The 16378-nt window shown below is 40.5% G+C and overlaps 1 protein-coding gene across 1 annotated transcript in view; it reads right to left on the reverse strand.

Annotated features, from left to right (window-relative positions):
• The window catches only part of TTC8 (tetratricopeptide repeat domain 8), a 100440-nt gene that overhangs the window by 34375 nt on the left and 49687 nt on the right, over window positions 1–16378 (reverse strand). Inside the window, exons 8-9 of the mRNA XM_006839636.1 lie at window positions 11821–11906; window positions 4699–4786 (exon numbers count right to left, since the gene is read on the reverse strand). Coding sequence (XP_006839699.1) covers window positions 4699–4786; window positions 11821–11906 — 174 coding nt within the window. The remainder of the gene's footprint in view (window positions 1–4698; window positions 4787–11820; window positions 11907–16378) is intronic.

Below are 16378 nucleotides of genomic sequence, written 5' to 3' on the forward strand. Positions count from 1 at the left end.
TTAATAGAATATAGGGTAATCTTCAAAGAAAATTAATACTTACAACATGCCAAAAAATGAAAATCCAAAAAAAACATGGAAACATTAAAAATATGAATCTTAAGAAAAGATACCCATAAAAAAAAAAAAAGGGAAAAAAATTATTTGTTGGATACCAGGGGTGGAATGGAGGGGACAGTAGAGCACAGAGTAGGGGATAGACACATTACAGTTCGGGTGTTAGGGAAGGCAATACACAAGAAGGGGGGAAAGGATGGAAGAACAACGTAGACAGGGGAACAGTTGGGCAGGTTTGCATGGGCTAAATGGGACAGAGATAAATAGTGATGCATGCTCAACCTTGGAACAACAGGGCTCTGTGATACAGGGATAAAGGCACCATCTGAATGTGTAAAAGAGGGAAAATAATTTTAAAAGGCTTGACTTAAACGAATGTTGGTTTTCCTTGCCTACTATTGTAAAATGGACACTTGAGTGGGATAGAAAGTAATATCTAGAAACATGATTACAGAAAACTTGCAAGCCCATCTGCAGCGTATAACTGATTGGAATACAAAAAAGGGGTTCTAGAACTTCCCAAGTGAAGTAGGCTTCTTATGGAACCTTTGTAGTGTATAAGACCTTAGATGGAATCCTGAGCCCCAGCCAGAACCTTCTGAGGTGGGACATTCCCACTTGAAGGACAAACAGACCAATCTAGAGCAGCTAGAGGAACAGAAGATATAGTTATTGACAGAAAGACCATTAGGAAAAATTGAAAGCAGAAATGGCAGTCTGATTGGCTACTACAAGAACAAGCAAGTTGTTCACCAGGGAGCCATCAAAGCAACTAATCAAGTTCCTTCAAAACAATCCCCCCTTCAAGATTGAAGCTCAAAAGGAACACATGAGCAGCCATGTAACTTTGCTGGTAACCACGGTGGTATACTGGTGAGTGGAAGAGGGGGAAAGGCAGCAATGAAGATATGAGCTGAATTCGACAATGTTCCATAGACTCCCATTGATCTGGAGATGAAAGAGAGAAGAGGAAGGACTGGTTGATCCAAAGTGTGGTGAGACCTGGGGACACCTGAGCGCATGGACAAGGACACAGCCACAGAGGGCTAGAGCTGAGAGTGAAGCAACCAGCTGATATGAAGTGAGGGAAGACACACAAGAACGCCCAAACTTACAAATAATACCCATCTGACCTAGCTTTGATGGCTTGATGATCAGAACTCAGGCAGAGGACGATAAAGAAATTTAATAAAGGAAACAAGTGTAAATTGCTACAATTTGATGAACTTGACCTATACTATGGATGAAGCAGCTCCAACCGAGAGGGTAGGAGTCTTCACATCAAGGATCAAACCTGTCCCCTTTGTATACAAGGTTGATAGGTATGGGCAACTTTGACATTTGCTACCTAAAATGGGGAGCAATAAAAGCACGAAGTAGCTGGCTTACGAATTTTCAAGACGGAGTTTAGTTTCAGAGTATGTGGGGGGAGGTGGAATCCCCACTGAATAGTTTTCATCTTGTCTAGACAGGTCTGGTGAAAGGAGATGGGGGTAAGATTCTTATTATTCAATAATAAGTAATTGTTATCATAACTAATTGTGATTGTCACAACTGTAAAGGTAGAAGTTTTGTAACATAACGGGGTGGGGAGAGTAGTTGGAATTTGGGAATCTATCCAGAGAAGCAGCAACATCAGAGACGGAGGCAGAGATGATGACATGGAGAGAGGGAGCAGCTAAGGACTTCGGACTCATGGAAAGAGAAAGGCTATGTGCTGGTGGTCAGTAGGCAGGCTTGCAGAATGTGCTCTTGAGTTGTTTAAATTATTATATATTCCTGAGTGTTTCTGTGTACACCAAAACAAAACAAAACAAAACCAGAGGGAAAACAGAAGCAAATACTGTTGAATGGTGATGCATGGAGGGGATTGTAATCGCAATATTTCAATATGAAATACGTTAGGATGAGTGCAGAACTGCTGTTCTCCCATGTAAAGTATCACTCAATTCACAATAAAAGCTTTAAAAAAATAAAAACTAAAGACAAAAAAAAAAAGTTACTTAAGCTATGATACTGAAAAAATAAATAAATAAAAGAAATCAAACGACATATTACATTGGGCAAATCTGCTGCACAAGACCTCTCTGATGTGTTGAAAAGCAAAGATGTCAGTTTGAGGACTAAGATACACCTGTGACCCAAGCCATGATATTTTCAATAACCTCATATGCATGTGAAAGTTGGATAGTGAATAAGGAAGACCATAGAAAATTGATGCTTTTGAGTTATGGTGTTGGAGGAGAATATTGAAAGTACCATTGGTTTCCAATCTATGTTGGAAGAAGTGTAGCCAGAGTGCTCCTTGGAGACCAGGATGGCCAGCCTTTGTCTCATACTTGGGAGATATTGTCAGGAGGGACCAGTCACTGGAGAAGGATATCATGTTTGGTAAAGTAGAGACTTGGAGGAAAATAGGAATACCCTCAACAAGATAGACTGGCACAGTGGCATCATCGGTGGGCTCAAGCGTAGCAACGATTGTGAAGTTGTTCCAGGATCGGGCAGTGTTTTGTCTGTTGTGCATAGGGTTGCTATGAGTTGGTACTGACTTGATGGCTAACAAAAACAAATTACCAATCGCAAGGTCATAGCTTTATCCCCACATCAGGAATCTGGAGCATCATTCATTTATTATATCAACAAATGCTTAGTGTGGGCTTATTAGGCAACATCTATCACAAGGCTCTGGAAACAGGTGACTAATACAAGGCCCATCTCCTTTAGCTGACCCAGTAGAGGAGGCACCTTACACACAAAGGATTCCCAGACAGAGCAATGAATGTGCTAAAGAGGCTACTGAGTAGCAGACAAGAGGATTTTCAAGGTGAAAGAAGGCATCTGAAACAGGAATCCCTGCTCCAACACTGACCAGCTGTACCACTGGCCAGGGTTGAGAAGTTACTTTTCTTCTCTGTGACTTATTTTCCTCATCTAGGTGTGGTGCTGTAGGGTGAGCACTGGACTGCTAACCGCAAGGTCAGCAGTTCAAATCCATGAGCTGCTTCTCAGAAACCCTATACAGGGCTGCTATCAATGAATAAGGAAGACTGTAGAAGAATTGATGCCTTTGATTTATGGTGTTGGAGGAGAATACTGAAAGTACCATGGACTGCCAAAAGAACCAATAGATCTGTATTGGAAGAAGTGCAGTCAGAATCCTCCTTAGAGGCCAAAATGACCACACTTCGTCTCTCATACTTTGGATATATTGTCAGGAGGGAACAGTTGCTGGAGAAAGATATCATATTTGGTTAGGTGGAGAGTCAGAGGAAAAGAAAAGACCCCTAAAAAGATGGATTGGCCAAGTAGCAGCATTGATGGACTCAAGCGTGGCAACAATAGTGAGGTCGGCCCAGGATCAGGCAGTGTTTCATTCTGCTGTGCATAAGGTTGCTATGGGTCGGTACCGACTCCATGGCACCTAACAACAACAACATCAATCGGAACTGACTCAGCAACACTTAACAATAGGAAATGGGGAAGAACAAAACAAACAAAAAAAAACCCTCACAACTCCTACTTGAAGAATCAGTGGTACAAATGTCAGTTACTGCTCTTCCTATTCTCTGTGGTTAACCTCTGAGTTTCCTGCCAGGAAAGGAGAGCAGGAACACAGGCTTGGCAACTGCAAGGCAGAGTGTCCCAACTGTATCTGATAGGGGACAGGACAGCAGTGAAGGCTGTGTACTATACGCTGACCCTGTGTTGATCATTGCACAACCCTGTGAATACACTAAAAATCGTTGAGTTGTGTGCTCTATAAGGATACATTTTTATGATGAGTTCTATCTCAGTAAAGCTGCTTTTAAGACAGTTGAAACATTGGCTGGATTCAAAAGAAAACTCTGTCTGTGTAGGAAAGAATAGAGAATAAAAGGCAACAAAAGGAAATCAGTGGAAAGCTGCTGAGATTGCAGGAGAATCAAAATGGCCCCAAATAAGGCAATCAAGGGATGGGCAGTTTTCAGAGAACTTTCAGAGGTAAAATCAATAGGACTTGATTTCTGAGTAGATGTGACCAAGATCTGTAACTCTGATAGGTGGATGCATGATGATGCTGTTCCCTAAGATAAGGAAGAAAGAAGATAAAATCTGCTGAAAAGAACAGAAGAAAACACATTTTGTTAAGACATATTGGGACACCCAGGGAGATAAAAGAGGTCTGTGCTGGGGAAACAGACCAGGGAGTCAAAAAGCACCAGGGTTGGCTATGGAAAACAGTGTGAAGGTTTCTCAAAAAGTGAGAGACAGACCCAGCAATTCCACTCCTAGGTGCATACCCAAAAGAAATGAAAGAAGAAATTGTAGACTGATTCATGAAAACCAATTTTCATTTCCACATGATTCATGGTAACCTAAATGTAGACACAATCTAGATGTCTATCACACGATGTTTATCAAATGGATAAACAAAATGTACTCACATACAGTGAAATGTTACTGAGCCTTAAAGAGAAACAAAGTCCTTATACATGTTATTAACATGGATTCAACCTTTTTTTTTTTTAAGTCAAATCTGAACATATTAATGTTCTAAATAGTCCTGAAGAAATTGGCAACTCTCTCCTGGCATTGGTCAGAATTAAAACATTTATTCTGAGAAGACAAATGTCACTCAATTAAGAACATGTTACTCACCTTTGCCAAGTAGAGAAATGTATCTACCATTTCCTGCTGCTTAAGGGCTGACTTAAATTGTTTTTCAGCTTCACGATACATTCCCAACCTAAGAGAAGCCATAAAAAAAAAGACATTCAACTTCAAAATACTGTAGCATTTATTCATAGGCTGAATAAATTCATATTCTTCAGCAAATGAATATAGACCAACTATATGTGTAAGAGTAAGCATGAACCAAAGAAGGTAGACATACACATATACATGTATGTGTATATAAAAAAACTAATACATGTTTATCTAATTTAGATAAAAATGGGAAAAAATCTGCCATTTCCAATATCCATTGTCTATCTAACCTCTACATGAAGTACAAATGCTCTTTCTGAAGGTTAGTCATGTATGTATGTATGTGAAGTGCTGTTGAGTCTATTCAGACTTATAGTGACCCTATGTAGGGTTTCCACAGAGCAGCTGGTGAGTTTGAACTGTTGACCTTACAGTTCTGTGCTTATCCTAAAGTGTCACGCCAGGATGCCAAGGTTAGTCATAGCAGCATTAGTAAGTGCCAATAAGCCAGGTCACACCAGCTCACCACCCAAAGGGCCTCTGATCAGTTGGACAGAATGCAAGACACCTAAACAAATGCTTAAAGAGTTTCCATTTTACTAAGAGAATTGAAGGAAGATATGTTCTTTAAAACATCCTCTATTCTGAGACAAAAACTATTTTTAAAGCTGTCCTTAAACTATTCTGTTGAAAGCGATAAAAGTAATGACTGCCACGTATTTGATATCGTAATATAGCAATGCCATCTTATTATTCTAGCAATCTTTTTCAGTTTCTCTTTTGGTATCTGACCCTGACTTTCTTAACCTATGGATCTAAGTTTTGCTCCTCATTTAAACATAACTCTCTCGATGTCAGCACACAATGCTTCTGCTCAGGGAACATTTTGGTATCGTTAAGTTAATCAGTACCACACACACAGCTTTCATTCAGTCTTTCCTTACAAGACCGCTTAGGTTTCTCCAAGCCATCTAACAGTTACTGAAGTACTTTGTGATAATGCTTTAGTTTTGTAAAATAAAATCAGAACCACATAAATACAGTTCATTTTACTACTTTCAAGATAGGAGAAATAATTTTGGCAATGATATATCTGGCAAGAAGCTAATCTCTAAAATGTATAGAAAATGTCAAGACCTCAAAAAGGCAAACAATCCAATTTAAAAATGGCAAATGATATGAACAGACACTTCACCAAAGAAGACAGGGAGTGATGCTCAAGATCATGAGTCATTAAAAACATGCAAATTAAAAGAATAAGATATTATCTCACCCTGGGAATAATATTAATGATCAAAACTACAGAGAGTGGTGAGGTGTGGGGAACTTGAAACTTATACACTGCTGGGGGGGTTGTAAAATGGTACAATCAACTGTGGAAAATGCTTTCTTAAAAGTTAGAACTATAGGAGGCAGGGCTTGCTGGCAGATCAGGGAGAAGTGCAGTGATGACCTCAGTCAGCAATAACACAGAATATCGGATGAAGCAGGTTCAGGAGATGGTCCGAGAACTCTGAACCACATATAAAGGAATATTTAGAAAGTTTGAAGGCTTACATCCAGTAGAATTTGTAGCAGAAACAAGAACTTTAGTGCTTTCGGGGATCCACCAAGCTCAGTGGCTCCCGGAGTGGCCATCTTGGGAGAGACAGAGTGGGGGTTAGGATCAGAGTCGCCATGGATGCCTGGCGGATCCTAGGAGATAACGGTGTGGACATTCCTTTTTTTTTTTTTGTATTTGTCCATTGGTCTCTCACTATCTGTGCACCTCCATTTTGATGACTAGAGGGGGTACCTGAGTGAGTGGACATACCCTCTGCACCCCTGGAGGGCTCTATTACACATGTGCACAGATCTGCTCAGGAGAATTTAAAGGGAAAGGCCCCACTTAAAACCAAACAGCAGCACAATACAGCCACAGCCAGCCCTGAACGTTTTATCACTAGGAAAAAGGCCTGAATGGGGGTTGTGAAGCAGGAGAAGGTCAGACTAAAAGGCAAACAGGCTGAAAATTAAATCCTGAGTTAACGTCATAATGACCAACAATGGAATCTTGAAATTTCTCAGATGACCTTGAAGGCAAGAAGCTGAGAAAGGGATATTAAAGTCATACATTTGGCTATAGATTTTTTTTTTTCCTCTTCTCTCTTTTCTGTGATTATAGACTACAGCATCCAATCTGTCTTTTTACTGTTGCTGTTTTGTTTTTTGGTCCCCTCTTTACCTTTAGGGGGCTCTTTATCTCCAAACATTACCCAAGAAGAGACAGCAATTACGGTCATATAGTCAAGCTACAATCACACCCTATAAAACCCCTCCATACAGGCAAGAACCAATACCAGCTGCCATTAACCAGGAAGGCAGCCAACACCTGTGATAGTTATTCTGAGTCGAGTAATACAAAGAGTGAAAAGGGAAGCCCATTTCCTGATCAAATCTACCTGGAGGCAATCAGAAAGCAAAACAAAATATCATCATACATTCATCTAAGTATTAAGGTCACAGCTAACTATTGAATATGCCAAAGAAACAAATGACCATATCTGGACATGCCTAGAAACAAGATAAAGTGACTGAGACAAATGATTTGGAGGTAGACTTAGACATCATATTGGAAGGAGGGCAGGCTTTGGAAATACCTGAGAAGGAATTCAGAAAAATGATATGAAATGTATCAAAATAATTTAAAGAGGAGTTGAGAAAAGTAAGGAAGAAGTCAGGAAAGCACTATAGGAACAATCAAATAAGATAGAAACAGCATTGGGAACAATTCAAAACCTACAGAAAGAGGTCCAAACAATTAATAATAGAATATCAAAAACGGACAATACACTGAAAGGGCAAAGGAGTAGAATTTAAGAGATAGAAGCCAGAACTAGTGAGCTGGAAGACAAATCTTTCAATACTACTAAGATAGAAGAGCAAGCAGAAAAAAGGATACAAAAATCTGAAGAAGGTCTAAAATTCATGTGGGACAGACAACATGAAGAGGAATAACTTAAGAATTATCAGCATTTCGGAACAGGAAGAATCATGCAAGTCCACAGAGGAGATAGATGAAGACCTGCTTGAGGAAAATTTCCCTGACATCCTGAAAAGCAAAAAGATAAGAATTCAAGAAGCTCAATAAAACCCAGGAAGGATAGACTACAAAAGAAAATCACCAAGACATATAATAATCAAGCTCTCCAAAATCAAAGATAAGGAGACAATCCTGAAAGCAGCTAGGGAAAAGAGAAGTGTCACATACAAAGGCAAGCAAGTCAGATTAAGCTATGATCTCTCAGCAGAAACCATGCAGGCAAGAAGGCAACGAGGAGACATATGTAAAACCCTGAAAGAAAAAAAACTGCCAACTAAGAATCCTCTACCCAGCAAAGCTGCCAATCAAATACGAGTGTAATCAAAACATTCCATGATGAACAGAAGCTAAGGGATTTTGCCAAAGCCAAGCCTGTGCTGCAAAACATCCTACAGGGAGTTCTTTGGAGTGAGAACCAACAAGGACAGACAACAACCAGAGACTGACTGACGTGGCAATATCACCTGGAACTCAATCGATAAATGGAAGCATCCAGAACAGAACAAAACTATAAAAACAAATACAGAGGATCTGGGAGGTCAGTTTATGATCAACACAATTACAATGTGAAAGAAGGTAAACACACAGGAACAGAGATCCAGTTGGTAAGAAGGTCAGGTAGATTAGAGGATAAAATAGACTGTCTTAAATGGAAGGAAAAGTTAATAGAATATAAGGTAACCTCAAAGAAAATTAATACTTCACAACATACAAAGAAAATGAAAATCCAAGAACATGGAAACATTGAAACTATGAAGAAACTGACAAGAACACAAAAGTTAGAATTAGAGATACCTTATGATCCATCAATCCCACTACCAGGTAGATCCTAGAGAAATAAGAGCTGTGACACAAACAGATATCTGCACGCCCATGTTTGTCACGGGAAGGCCCAGTCCCTGGGGGAAGATACCATGTTTGGTTAAGTGGAGGGTCAACGAAAAAGAGTCCAATGACACGGACTGACACAGTGGTTGCAACAATGGGCTCAAAAATAACAATAGAGGATGGCACAGGACCAAGCACTGTTGTGTTGTGTTGTACATAGGGTCACTATGAGACCCAACTGACTACCTGGCACCTAATAACATGCTCATCACAACACTATTCACAGTAGCAAAAAGATGGAAATAGCCTAACTGCCCATCAAGAAATAAATGGATGGGCAGTGTTAAAGAATAATGAATCCACAAAACATCTAACAACATGGATGAGCCTAGAGGACATTACAGTGAGTCCAAAATAGACAAATATTGTGTGAGACCACTTAGAAAAAGTCAAGAAAAGGTTTATGCACAAAAAGAAACATTCTTTGATGGTCACCTGGGATGGAAGGGTCAGAGAAGGAAAATCACTAACTAGAGAGTAGATGTGTATTAACTTGATTGAATGGAAAGGGTGTGGCTCTGAAGGATAAGCACTTGACTGCAAAGTCGGTTTGAATCGCAGGGTTGGTGGTTCAAACTCACCAGTCGCTCCTCGGAAACCGTATACAGGGTTGCTATGAGATGGCATTTAACAACAACAAGTGGATTCACAGGTGATGTGTAAGATACATAGGTGTGAGATGGCATATGGACGCACAACCAGGAGCAAGTAAGGTCTGGTAGAGGGTATTTGTATGTGCCCAGGTATACAGCAACACATAAAAGAGAAAAACTCATCTGCCATCAAGTTGATTCCTACTCATAGAGACTGTATGTAGGGTTTCCGTGACTATATACCTTTATAGAAGCACACAGCCTCATCTTTTTCCTGGTAAACACAGTGTAATTGTATTATGCCTAATGAAACACAAAGTGCCCTGAGAGCACAGAGGAGGGAGTGGACCAAGACAGTTCAGGAAGGACACGAAAGGCATGCTAAATATGGTAGGACACCAAACCAAAAAACACACCCAGTGCCACCAAGTCAAGTCCGGCTCATGCGACACTATAGGACAGAGGAGAACTGCCCTAGTGAGTCTGTCAAATTGCAGTAGCAGATTGCCTTGGAGTCACTGGTGACTCTCCTGTGGAGCTGCTGGGGATGTCAAACTGATCTTTCGGATGTAATTGAGCGCTTAACTGCTGCACCACCAGAACACCTTATGGTGAGGCAGGGGGTGCATATCAGAAGGAAGTAAACTATCAACCTAAGCACACAGGCAAAAACATACACTGCACGTGGGGGAATGCCAAGTCACTTGATTTAAATGAAGAGGAGGGCACAATAACGGGAGAAGAGAGGCAAACAAGTAGACTAGGGCCAGATCCTGATGTGGTGTTATGGGTTAATGTGCTGGACTGCAATGTCGCTTTGAACCACAAGGTCAGCCGTTCAAACTCAACAGCTATTCCTCGGAAACCTTATACAAGGTCGCTGTGCATGTAAACCACCTCAACAGCACTTAACAACAAGGGCAAGATCACCGACGCTTCACTCGGTAGGTACAAAGCTTTATCAAAGGTTCCAAGAAGAGCTGCTTTTTGCACAGCACAGGAAGGATTGATGGGGCAAGAGAACACAGGCAGAAAAGCAACTACTGCAGTCATTCCAACAAATGAGACTGAAGACTAGAATCGGCAGTGCAGGAGCCAACTGGGAGAGTGACTGCCGAGGTGGTGTCAGGACAACTTCATGAGCAGAGGGACAGAAGCCCAGGTAGAGCAGCACCCTCTGGTACCCACACCCTGCCCTCTACAGTCCAAGTCTCTGGGCTCCTGCTGCACCCTGCCCTGGCTTCCAGAACAGCAGGAATCATGCTGACTGTGTGTACCACTCTCTCCGTCTAAAAGCAGGAGCAACCTAATGAATATTTGAAACCCCTGTGACTGCCAGACAAGCTGCTCAGACACTATGTTACTGAGGGAGCGGGTGAGTAAAACCTGGATAAACAGTGAAGATGAGCAAGTACTAAAGAACAAGAAGTACAAGAATTAATACTCAAATGCCATTATGTATAGATGGAGAAGGAGATCATGTTTGGTAGGGTGGAGGGTCAGAAAAAAAAAAAAAAAGGAAGACCCCCAACAAGATGGATTGGCAAAGTGGCAGCATCAATGGGCTCAAGCATGACAACAATAGTGAGGTTGGCCCAGGATCGGGCAGTGTTTTGTTCTGCTGTGCATAAGGTGGCTGGCTATAAGTCAGTACTGACTCAATGGCCCCTAACAACAGCAAAAGGCAGAAGGAATCAAGAGTTACACTTGAATTTTTAAAGAGTTCTGACAGTTGTGCTCGGAAGCTCATGATTTCAAGCTGTTTTCAGGAATTACACTGCTAAGAATTTAATATTATTATGTTCAAAGTTACCTTTTTGTTCCTTAAACACAACACAGTTTCTGCAATCTAGTAAACTGTAAATCTTGACGGGAGCACAGAGCCTCATCTTTTTCCTTCTCAGGGGCTGGTGGATTAGAAGTCCTGACCTTGCGGGTTAGCAGCCAAATGCATAACCCGCTATGCTAGCAACGAACGCTCCTTCTGCCTCTCACTAGCTTTAACAACTTTCTGAGGTTTCATTTTTCTCGTCCTGAAAAAGGGCTAGTAACTAGTTCAGAGGTGCTGTGAGCTATGAGCTATAAGTGACAATGTAGAGACAAGACATCTCGTAACTCTAAAGCACTTTGACAGATGCAAGACATTGGTGTAAAGAAACGGCTTGAGAGCCAGGAAAACTGCACTGAGAATCAAGGGATGTGGTTCTAGTTCCTGGTCCTCATCACAGCCTCTCTGGCCTCAGAGTCTCATCTGAAAAAGGCTATTGGAGCTGTTTGGGTCTCAAACTTTTCTCCTTCCAGCTCTAAAAAGTTACCATTCTAAACAGTATTCCTTCTGATTGCTACCATTTGATTGTTAAGGAAATCCTTTCTCAAATGAGCAAAAAAGCTCAATATTCATTTCTTCATGAGGAAATCTATTAAAAAAGACAGAGAGCTTGGAGACTCTCTAAAATGTTGCCACCTTGAAGCCCTTTGAAAAGAACACAGATTATTATTGTTATCATTTACCTGTAGTAACATTTCCCAACCTGTACTTTCCACCACCAGTCCTTGTACTGAGAGTGCTCTGTGGAAAGGGCTGCCAAATCCAAAGCCTTTGAAAAGAATTCATTTTGGGTTAGAATTTTCCCCTCTAATTAGAAACTGTAAATAACAAGTTAAGTCATATAATTAACATCAATCAAAACATGCACTGCAAATCAATGTTTCCAGATGGCCCCACCAAGTTCCCCTAATCAGTTCCAGACCAGAGGGCTGACAGCAGATGAGATCTCAGCCATGATCACTGAGAAGCAGATGCAAAAAAAAATATATGTTTGAATAAAAATTGTAATAGACAAGGCATCGAGTGGAGATTTTGAAAACCACTAATGTTTTCTCCTCCTCCACTCCACCATGTATTTTCTACCTAATGATTCAAAATGCTTTCAAACTCAGAGGTAGACAAGTCTTTGGTGAGTTGGCCAAGCCAACCGCGGTCCCCATTTTAAAGACATACACTGTAAAATAGACAGAAAGCAAGAGAAGAGCAACAACTATTTCTGAAAGGAGCTGGGTTATTGCGTAACTGCCATCCTCAACAGCCTCAATTCATTTATCTGCCATGATCTTCGGTGGCAGGACACGGGTTCCACTTTCCTTTGCATCAGACTGAAAAGAAGTTAATTGCTTTCATATTTCACATCTGTTTCCCTCACTTTTCCAACATCTTCGTGTTAATTACTACAGTGTTAATTCAAGGAGTCCCTGGTGATGCACAGTTAAGCTCTCGATTATGAGCCAAAGGCGGGAGGTTCAAACACACCCAGAGGTGTCACGGAGGACAGGCCTGGCGATCTGCTTGGCCAAACTACCTGAACAATGTTATCAATGCCAATGAACTGCACATGAAAAAAGGGTTAAACAGTAATTAACTAAACTTGTGAACTGAGCTGATAGAAAACATACTTCCTCAACTTGTGAAAAGTATATTTCCCGAACTTGTGAATTAAGTTGATGGAAAATACATGTTTAGCTGTATGGATTTTCAACAGCACTAAAAAGAACAAAAGATAGAACCCTCTGGAACAGTCCTACTCTGTACACACAGGTCACCGTGCATCAGAACCGACTTGAAGACAACTAAAAACAATAGCACTTATTCAAGATCAGACAAAAGATAACTAAGTGGGGACAGGGATTTTATACAGAAGTGGAAACTGCTTTCACTAAAAAGAAAAATCTATCTTTATACCATTTACAGCTCACAGAAATTTGAAGCTTATTTAAAGATTTGGTGACTACAGGCATGAGTTATGACTTAGAAGAGGATTCTGATTTTTATTAATACTTATTCTTTCTCTCCTGGTTGGAAAAAAAGTCTGGTTTTTGAGTCAAGGTTAAGTATGTTCTGACTCATAGCAACCCTGTATAGGGTTTCCCAGGAGCGACTGGTGGATTTGAACTGCAACCTTTCCGTCAGCAACCTACACAGCACTTTAGTTTCCATCACACTGTTGAAAAGGGGGTAGAAAGAACCCCAAGGCAGTTTTTCATAGAAGACCAACTTTACTTTTTCTTAAGATTCACACACCACTTTTAGTATTTAAAAGCCACAGAGTATTTCAATGTGAATTGCTGGATAAGCATAATATCTTAGATTTTCAGTTTTAATATTTCAAAATGCATCGATATTACCTACTTCTTAAGTACTAACTCTTTTCTGATGTGAATGCCAAAAGAGCTCGCTGGCTCTCTTAGTGCAAAATTCCTTTTCCACGTGTTTCCCTTCTTCCTTTGCTTCAGGGGACGCCTCTAAATATGCAAGCTATTTATAAAGGGGTAGTGTCCGCCACGCTGAGACTGATGTACTTGAAAAATCAACACCTTACTTAAAAGCTACTGAAATTCAAAACCAGCAACACATGACTTCCACATGCTCATATTCTCCCCCACAGCCAAAGTTAGGTATGAAAGCAAAAAAGGGCATAAAAAGTATAAGTCCAATTAGTATGATATATTTCCATCAACTCAATTCACAAGTTCAGGAAATTACAATGTACTCTGGTGCAGCGCTGAATAGCTCTGGTGTCACTGTGGTATAAGTACTGGACTGTTAACCACAAGGTTGGCAGTTCAAACCCACCAACTGCTCTGTGGGAGAAAGATGAGGCTTCCTGCTCCTGTCAAGATTTACAGCCTCGGCATCCCTATGAGCCAGAAACGACGCAATGGCAGTAGGTTTGGTTTGGGTGTGAATTTTATAAAGCCCTTTCAGGCAAAAACATTTTATTCACGCTCATGTTTAATGAAAACAGACCTTTATTTTTCTGAAAAAGGGGTACCTATACATTATATTACGTATTCTAACCTCCCAGGGTTAGATGTGATGCTCATTACAGACTGATGATAACTGCTTTCAGAGATAGGCCTCCAAGGAGTCATACATTTATTCTCAATCAATTAAGGGAATGATGTGTAGGAATCATAGATAAAGAAAAAAAGTGAAAATAACATTTTAGTGATCATTTTTCCTATGAAAATTGAGGTTAAGCTGGATGGGTTAAAACATCTGTGACGATTTCAAATGGACCTTGGTGTTAGTCCTACCTCTCTTTATTCTAGTGGTTTGCTGTGGCTCACAAAAGGCATTCAAGTTTTGTAACAAAAATGGGAGAGTAGTTAATCTTACAGTCTAGAAACAGAGTACCACCAGAGATGGAGGCAGAGATGAGGATATGGAGAGAGAGAGCGGCTGAGGACTCTAGATTCATGGGAAGTGAGGGACTAAGAGATGGTGGCCAGGACGCAGACTTGCAGAAAGTGCCCTTTGGTGGTATTGTTGTTGTTAAGTGCCGTAAAGTCGGTTCCAACCCATGGCGACCCTCTATGGGGTTTTCCGAGGAGCAGCTGGTGAGCTTGAACCACCAACCTTGTAGTTCAAACGGCTTTGCAATCTGGCACATTAACCCATAGCGCCACATATAAATTAGTATATATGCCTGAGTGTTTAAAAAAAAAAAAGCTAAAGTGAATAGAGAGAAACACTGGTAACTGATGGGATTATATATATATAGGGAGGGGATTATAATTGTTGTAATGAAACAAGGTGTAGGATTTGTTGGATGTGAAACTGATGATCTGCCCTGTAAACCTTCACTCAATGCACAGTAAAAACTTGAAATTAAAAACAAAAAAGGCATTCAAGAATTACTTGTGGACCAAATTAATTCTGTTTTTCGTTTCTGATTTACACTGAAAATAACAAGAACAGGAAAAAAGTATCATTGTCATAAGCCTCCTAATTAAAAGCTATTGACATTTTTAAATGCTAACATTGGCACAGAAGCCTTTTCCAATTTTTTATAAAACAAGTTACTAGACACATATTTAAAGATCTGTGAATTGTTTAATCAAACCAATGCCTTGGCATTGATAAAGGGTTTGTGAGATGCTGTTGATCGATTTTGACTCACAGTGACCCCGTGTAACAGAGCAGAATTGGGCCATATGACTGTCTTGGCTTTAAAAGCTTAGAAAGTGATAAAAAAAAAAGCTGTAAGTTTATAATAAAGTCTACAAGTAGAGGAGACTTAGGCAGACCTACACAACATAATCTTAACAAACATGTTCACCTAGGAACCTAATAACCTTCCCAAGTACTAGTGCCCCAATCACTAAAGGTTAAGATCAGCCATCCCTTCACTATTGTTATAAACAAACAAAGCCCACGGCCATCAAGTCAATTCTGTAAATCTTTACAGTGGATTCCGTAAAGCATACAGCCTCAGTTGTGACAATTTCAGGATGACAAAATTAAAGAGTATATGGAACCGTTGTTGTGAGGTGCCATCAAGGCAGTTCCAACTCATAGCAACCCTGTAGCGTTTCCAAGGAGCGCCTCGTGGGTTTGAACCAAGCTTGCAGTTAGCAGTCCAGTGCTTATTCTATAGCACTACACCAGAACTCCTTAATATTCTTTAGCATGTAGTATTATAATTGTCTCTCATGGTCTCTATATTTGGTTGAAATATCTTATTTAAGAAAAAATTTGGAGACCAACTCTGATTTCTAAAGCATGGTAAAAAAAAAAAAAATTCCTTTTATATGCACACCAATGTTCACAGCAGCACTATTTACAATAGCAAAAAGATGGAGATAGCCTAAGTGCCCATCAACTGAAGAATGGATAAACAAACTGTAGTAGATACACACAATGGAATATTATGCTACCTTGAATAACAAGGAAGCTGCAAGGCACTGCAAAATATGGATGACCTTGAAGACATTATGCTGAGTGAAATTAGTCACAAAAGGAGAAATACTTCATAGGACCACTGCTGTAAAAGACTAAGAAAAAGAACCCATACTAAAGTGGGGGAGGGGGATTCTATGCTGGTTACCGGGATGTGGGGGGTGGGGTGAGGGAGTGAGGGGAAGGTGGAGCACAGGGTAGGGAATAGACACAGGATAGTTTGGGTGCTAGGGATGGGGAAAGGGGAGGGGAATGGAAGAACAAAGTGGATGGGAGAACAATTAGGCAGGTTTGCATAGGCTAAGTGGGACAGAGATAAATAATGATGTATGC

The sequence above is a fragment of the Chrysochloris asiatica genome, unplaced genomic scaffold (assembly GCF_000296735.1).
Source record: "Chrysochloris asiatica unplaced genomic scaffold, ChrAsi1.0 scaffold00025, whole genome shotgun sequence".
NCBI classification, from domain to species: Eukaryota; Metazoa; Chordata; class Mammalia; order Afrosoricida; family Chrysochloridae; genus Chrysochloris; species Chrysochloris asiatica.